The sequence below is a fragment of the Alosa alosa genome, chromosome 3 (genome assembly GCF_017589495.1).
Source record: "Alosa alosa isolate M-15738 ecotype Scorff River chromosome 3, AALO_Geno_1.1, whole genome shotgun sequence".
NCBI lineage: Eukaryota > Metazoa > Chordata > Actinopteri > Clupeiformes > Clupeidae > Alosa > Alosa alosa.
In genome coordinates, this window is record NC_063191.1 from 9,959,385 (window position 1) to 9,967,183 (window position 7,799).

The 7,799-nt window shown below is 41.1% G+C and overlaps 1 protein-coding gene across 1 annotated transcript; it reads right to left on the minus strand.

Annotated features, from left to right (window-relative positions):
• Positions 1-954: 954 nt before the first annotated feature.
• LOC125292385 (E3 ubiquitin/ISG15 ligase TRIM25-like) lies at positions 955-5,371 on the minus strand. Its single transcript, XM_048239641.1, has 6 exons — positions 4,560-5,371; positions 3,837-3,932; positions 3,191-3,424; positions 2,904-3,054; positions 1,878-2,135; positions 955-1,559 (listed from the first exon to the last, which is right to left on the minus strand). The coding sequence occupies exons 1-6, from the start codon at positions 5,142-5,144 to the stop codon at positions 1,462-1,464; spliced, it is 1,422 nt and encodes a 473-aa protein (XP_048095598.1). The 5' UTR covers positions 5,145-5,371; the 3' UTR covers positions 955-1,461.
• Positions 5,372-7,799: the final 2,428 nt, after the last annotated feature.

A 7,799-nucleotide genomic window follows, 5' to 3' on the forward strand; every position in this document is an offset into this window, starting at 1 on the left:
CACTGAAGTGGGTCTTTAGTCCTTCAGTCCTCCATCAGGGAAGTGTGGCTTCAGGACAGGGTTTGTCCCAGAGTTCCTCTCTGTCTTTCTGGCGGTCTGACTAGCTGGTTTTCATTTTCAGGAGCTCAGATGTCTCAAAACGTGTATAGTTTTGTTTTTATTCATTCTCCATTTTATTCTTATAAAGAAAAGTTGACATTGAAAAATTCCCATTTTGTCTATACTGTCATTTGTCTATATTTTGTATATCACATTGCACTTTTCTGATTTTTTGCAGTTCTTGTTAGACGCAAACTGCATTTCATTGTCTTCATTCTTGTACTCTGTACAATGAAAATAGAGTTGAATTTAATATAATCTAATGTGGTGTTAAAACAACACAATGTAGGAATTCAACTCTTGTCATTTTTCAATGTACAGAGTACCCATTTGGAGCTAAAGAGGTGCCCAATGTACAGGGTACACATTTAGAGCTAAGGAGGTGCCCAATGTACAGGGTACGCATTTAGAGCTAAGGAGGTGCCCAATGTACAGGGTACGCATTTAGAGCTAAGGAGGTGCCCAATGTACAGGGTACGCATTTAGAGCTAAGGAGGTGCCCAATGTACAGGGTACGCATTTAGAGCTAAGGAGGTGCCCAACTCACAGAGAGCTGATGAAAAGGGTCATATTCTAGGCCGAAAAACCAAAGCTACATAGCAGGTGCTCCGGATGCACATCGGTATTGACAATATTCTGAAACAATATTTTGCCTGTTATAAGTCTGTGTGTCATCAAATTGAGTTTGAAACTGTTGTTTTAAGGTGAAAGGAACTTACCAGAACTTACCAGTTACTTAGCTAAATTCCAGTGGACTTGATTTAAACATCATCAACACTGTTGCCTGAATATTCAGTCTAATTTGTCCAAATTCTTTCACCTTTGGTGTATGAGTTTGAAACAAAATAAGATGCATTTTGCCATTTTGATTTATTTTATTTCATCAAGTCAGTGGATATAATCAGCAAGACACACAAAAAGGCAATCAGGGAGTATTTTGAATATCCATATATTCATCTGCTAGGCTGCACATGGCGATTAAGCACATTGTGCAAGAGGCATCCTATTCCTGGGATCATGTCCCTGGTATCCCAACTTAATACCAATCAATTCAAAGAACAATTTAATTATTTCACTGGAACAAATAATATGTCTTCTTGAAATACAACTCCATGACCAACAAAAGTAATTGCAAATACTTTCATATGTTACACATTTTATTGAGTTCCCTTACTGTGAAACTGCAAAGGTGACGTGTCTGTGACATTATGTGAACTCTGCACCTGTGCATAACATTACATAAAATAAAAGACAATGTTCCGTAACCAGAGGAATATTATTTACATAGAGTAACAGCAAAGTATTGATCAGTTGATCAAAAATAAATGGCATAGTAAGTAAACACGTAAGGGATCATGAATCTTAATTGATCAGAAGTACCAGTTCCAGCTTCGATGAACTCCCCTTCCAACCCTGGAGCTCAGGAAAGTCAACAGTCATGTTATCTGGCCCATTCAAAGCTGTCAAAGAAGACCCATGTGTTATTTGGAATTGCTCAATACAGACCCTTTCAACAGTATAAACAAACATGTGTATTCCTAAGACATTTCCAGTAGCACAGAAAGGAACATTGAGCTAATGATAGGGGACAAAGAAAGTTTAAAAATGTATATTTTAAAGGAGACATTTTGTAGAGCATTAAGTTAAAGTGTAATTAATTTTCATTTCAAAGTATCTGCTTTGGTTATCCTCTTGGAGCATATGGAAAGGGTCTAAATTAATAATTTACACCTGTATTACAGTGTGATGAAATGAGTGTAAATGTCTAAGAGCCTTACCTTTTAGCACGCCCACACCATCGACAGGGATGGTATAATTGTGGTCATAACCGCAACTACTTGCAGCATGTCCAAATGAATGGCCAAATGGTCTGGAAGGTTCACCAAAAATGCTTCCAGCACTTGGTGCAAAGTCTGTGGCCGGATTTGAACCAAACCTATTAAAATTGAATGACTGTGGCGGATATGGACGACAACTCTTGGAAATGGTCTCAGGAGTCTTCAGTATGACTGTGTCCATGACCATGAGACCTGTGACTATAAAACAAGCAGAGATGATATATGTCAATAATATCTGAGTAACAACTTTCACCTGCTACTTAGCTATTCAGTTACACACAGTTAAAAGCCATGTTGTTCTTCTCAGCACAATATCTATTCAGATTCTCAAGCCATACTCAAGTGCTTTGATATCTGTTTTGTTTTCATGTTACGTAACATGCATGTGTTTTTTTATAATTCAGTTTGGGCCTGGTGCTTCTTGTACTTGTGCTGTTTACTGGTGTTGCGTGTCCTTGATGTGAGCTTTTGCCTGCTCAACAATAATAACAAAAACAATGCTTGAACATTCTATTTGGTTCCCAATCAACTTCTTCTGCATTAAGATAACATATGGAATGTTAAAACGGAAGCCTTGTGGGGCCAACTATGATGCTGATAATGAAACTCTCTTGAAAGGGCTTTGTTGTACCTGCTAAATGGTGTTTGTTTGTTTTGACATCAGCTGTGCCTGACTTCCACTGTGTCTGTGTGGACACTATTTGTGCCGTCTATTGATCTGTTCCTTTTGCTTTTCTTCATGTAAAACACGCTGCCTTAGCTCTGTGCTGTGCTGTATAAGCCTTGCCCTGAACATCTAGACTGTTTTTGGACTGTGGCTTTTCTTCATGCCTCCATGAAAAGAATTAAATTAAATTCTGATCAGCTCTCTCTGGTCTCTACTTCTCAGTCCAGGTTTGCCTCTGGTCTCATCGGCATGTAATATCGTTTAAAAAAAAAAAAAAAAAAAAAAAAAAACGCACCTGCCTTTGAATACTGCCTGGTGAAACTCTTTTGTTTTCTCTCTCAGAGATGGAGACACTGATTTCATTACTTCATGGAAGGAGAACTGGGATTCAAAAGTCACCTTGGGAAGGGTCTCAGCCACAGTTGAGGAAGTGAAGTGTGATTGGAAACTCTACATGAACACAAAGGGACAGAACTCACAAAAGTCTGCAGGGGACAATATACTGTATTAAAGAGAGCAAGCCACCAGAAAACCAATCAACTTAGCCAGGAGTCTCCATAAATGAACAAAAGACTGGTTGAGGTACCTGAATGAAATCAATGGGGTCCTCTATTGGCTGAAGTTTCTCCATCTCAGCATTTCTGCTCTTCAGTTTAGTGATCTCCAACTCCAGCTGCTCCAGGAGTCCTTCAGCTCGACTCACCTCTGCCCTCTCCTGAGCTCTGATCGACTCGGTCACCTCAGAGCGCTTCTGCTGCATGAAGCTGATCAGCTCAGTGAAGATGTGATCAGTGTACTCAACAGCTTCCTGTGCAGAGGCCTGATGGGAGATGGGGAGGCTCATCTTGTCTTATCTTGTTTTCAACCATTGTAGTTGCACTGTAATTCTATATTCTATTATATTATAAATATTATTTTCTAAATTCTATAGGGAGCAAAAAAACACATCCACATTCACATGTGAAACACATTCACACATACTTACGAAATATGCATTAAGATACACATGAAATAGTTACATTTCTACATATGAAAAGTGTGCATATGCATGTATGAGACACACTGACACACACACACACACACATGATGCATACGAAATGCTCATACATGACCCCCACACACAGTATAATGCTCTTTCAGACATATGAGGCACATTCACATACATGCACACAAACAACACAGCACAACGTGTTACAAATACGTCGTTTACAGCAGCCATGTTTATCAGTCACCTGCAGTGACTTCAGAGCCTGTTTAACCTCCTCCACCTCTTTCTCCCTCTGCTGGATCTGACTGGGGATATCTCCCTTCAACTTCACCAGCTGCTTCTGTGGACGCATGCACATCCCATACCTTTAGAGAACATTTACGCAAAGTACAAAGACAGCCATACGCAAAATATTGATCAAAGCCTTTAGATTCATCGCTATTCTCAATCTGTTCAATTCAATAAACCAAATAAGGTACCACATTTAAAGGGACACCAGGCAAGCCTGATGCTTTTTCTCTACGAAACTCCCCCTCGCTCGGTCTGAAGCTCTTTTCCTTTTCTTTGCATCTTCCGTCAAGGGTTTTCGCTGCTTCTTCGCCGTCTCTGCCATTATACACACGTTTGCAACAATCGCTAGCATTTCGTTAGCCTCCCTCTGTGCTGTGGATGCAGGATGGAAACTGAAACTGCTTCGGTCGTCGGGTACGATACACTGAACTTGCAAGCGGGATATTCTTCCTACAGGCAGTAGGGGCGGGCGAGAGAGTCTTCATTCGCCCTGTAATGAGTCATTTAACCATATACCGACTTACGAAGATGAGTAATTAACACGAAAACGTTGCTTGGTGTCCCTTTAATGATTGGCATAGTCTGAATGCACAACACATTTGCTTGTTGACTAACTTTGTCCACCATTAGGTCCCAAAGTATGTGTGTGGTCGTATGTAAGAGAGACTGACCCAACCTGTTTCTCAGTCCGTTCGGCAGCAGCTGAGACAGTTTTATGCCCGTTGTGGTCGTCCATGGAACAGAGCATACAGATTAACTGCTGGTCTGTGCGACAAAACAACTCAATAATCCTGTCGTGCTGAGTGCAGATCCTGTCTTGTAGCTGCGAGGTGGCATTCACCAGCTTGTGCTTGCTTAGACGAGGCACTTCATAGTGGGGCTGGATGTGAACTTCACAATAGGAAAGCAGACATGAAAGACACGACTTGATGGCTTTATGTTTTATCCCAGTGCAGAAATCACACTCCACATCGCCTGGTTTGGCGTCAGAAGAAACTGTGACATTAGATCGGAGTTCTGTCTTCTTTAGTTTCTCTAACATATCAACCATCATTGTGTTTTTATAAAGAACAGGCCTTGGAGTGAAAGTCTCTCTGCACTGGGGGCAGCTGTAAACACCCTTCTGGTCTTCTTGATCCCAGCAGCCTGTAATGCAGTTCAAACAGAAACTGTGTCCACAAGGAATAGTCACCGGGTCCTTTAGTAGATCCAGACATATAGAACAGTTGAACTCATCCTGAAACATTGAAGCAGTCGCCATTTCTCCTTATAAACAAACACTTGCGATGGCTGCAAGCAAAGCTAAATAGGTTTCGTTTCATCAGAAGTGGGAGTTGGTTAGTGTTTGTTTCTTCCTGGTTCTGTGTGGACACAAACCTTAAAGGCACAGAGCAAGATGGCAGAATTCTACAGAAAAAAGTTCTACAAGATGGCAGAATTCTACAGAGAAGAGACATTTCAGATATGCAACACAGTCAAATAATCTGTTTGATTATAACAAAAACAAGAATATAGACTCCTATATGATTTAATATAAATAATAATTACACACTTTTTGGAATATAACAACAGCAAGCAGTAAAATAGTCACATACTTTTTTTGAATACTTAATTTTCTAAGTTTTTTCCTTTTAATCAGATAATGTTTTGTTGCTATTATGGTGCTTGTGAGGGACAGAGGCGACCACCCCACGTTTAGGGAGGTGCACCACTGGATTAGGTGGTGTTGAGGTAAGGCAGGAGACAGCAGTTCCGGACAAAAATATAATCATTTATTGTCCATAAACAAACAGGCAAATCCAGGAGCACAATTGGAGTCCAAACATGAAATGCAGGGTTCTTCAGTCTACAAACATATACCGTGCCATAAAACTAGATCTTAGACCGTGCGTACGCTCAAATCCATGCCAACGCTCAGATTTATAAAAACCGTCTTTGGCGTGGAAAAGTGCTTATCTCCACGTCAGGTTCAAACTTGACGTACGACCATTTCCTTGTGGTAATGCCTGTGTACTGCAAGTAATCTGAGGTCTAACGGTGTGTTTCCACACAACGAAATTTCGCGTCGCTCTCATTGAGGTTGAATGGAGACGAAATTCGCCCTAGTTGGCAGGCAGCCTGGAGACCATGGAGCAAATTTTCGCCTGAGATAGGGGACCAATCACAGAACAAGGGGAAAAGCAAGGCGATGGTGAGCTATGCACAGGCGATTTGATAGACATCCGTGGCACCCAATAAACTGGGCATTCTGGGCATTTTTTCAAATCGAGAAAATTAACGTTTGGTTCCCAGACCACATTTCATTGAGAAGTGGTGGCGCTAGCCAGGCTAGGCACTTGTATCAACACGAATTGTGGTTTATATGCCACACTTAACTTAGTCAGAGCACATACACCACTAAATAGACCACTATATATGTTAGTTTAAAACTTTCGATCTTTTTAGCTAGCTGACAGGCGAAATGCTAGTATTTTTTAGGACATTGGATTGCATTGTAAACCTAGCTAGACAGCTGGGCTACATGCAACAACACAGGTATGAAATATATTATGTCTTATTGACCTTGTTGTTTCTATGAACATGAATTGTTGTTTATAGGCAACATAGTCTTAGTCGCAGTCATAAAGACCCCTGGATATCTTCATTAAGTACTTAAACGTTTGAATTAGCTGATTAGCCTAATTAGGCTCGCTTGCCACCACTGGCTAGACACTGCAGTCAAAAGGTTTAGCGGTTTCGCCGTCACACCCCCGGTGAAATTTCTCGCTGGCGAAAATCGCGAGGTGTTTTCGCTGTGTGGAAACACACCGTAAGTGCAATCAAAATTCCAAGACCAATGATCTCATGTCTTTCTTTGCCATATGCATGATCAATATCAGAAGATTTTTAAAGCGGAGTGTCTATTCAGACCCTGGTGTAATAGCCTTGGCCACAAAACTGGGCTATTCACACCCTGTTACATAACAACAAAAACATGGCCGACATTCGCTTTTTTAGGTCAGCAGAAAGTGAAGAATTCTGAGCGGTTTCAGTACTAATATCTGTTCAAATTAAAATTGAGATGGAAAAGTTGTGTTTTATTTTCATAATCTTTGTTCAGTGAACACATACAACCGTCAGTTTGTTAGCTAACAGAAATTTCGTGAATATGACGTTCCGGCCTATAAACTATAAGTTCACCTGCAAACCTCATCATTGTGTGGAAGCAGATAGTGCAGTGGTAACAGGCAAGGGCCGGCATGTGGGAGACCGAGGTTCAATTCCTGTGCAATGCGTTTTGACAGAGTGAGTGTGCTTTGTGTACTGTGTAGGGCAGTTACATGAGTGGCATCAGCTAGGCCTATACAATGTTTTCAATATATAATTTTACATAGGCTACAGCTTTTTTTTTTTTTTTTTTTTTGTGGGCAGCCGTGGCCCACTGGTTAGCACTCTGGAATTGTAACCAGAGGGTTGCCAGTTCGAGCCCCGACCAGTTGGCCGTGGCTGAAGTGCCCTTGAGCAAGGCACCTAACCCCTCACTGCTCCCCGAGCGCCGCCGTTGTAGCAGATAGCTCACTGTGCTGGGATTAGTGTGTGCTTCACCTCACTGTGTGTTCACTGTGTGCTGAGTGTGTTTCACTAATTCACCGATTGGGTTAAATGCAGAGACCAAATTTCCCTCACGGGATCAAAAAAGTAAATATACTTATACTTTTAGGCCATTGATTTCATTAAAACATATGCTAATGATATTGATGATCAATATGATATATTGATGGGGTGTTTACAAGGCGGAGACCTAAAACCATCCGGCTGCGCACAAGTTGACGTTCATTTGTGATTTATAATGGGCACATCTGGAAGGGTGACGTACGCACGTTTTTTTGTGCGTATGTTCGTGTTCTCTGAATCACACGTACGATCATTTCAGAAA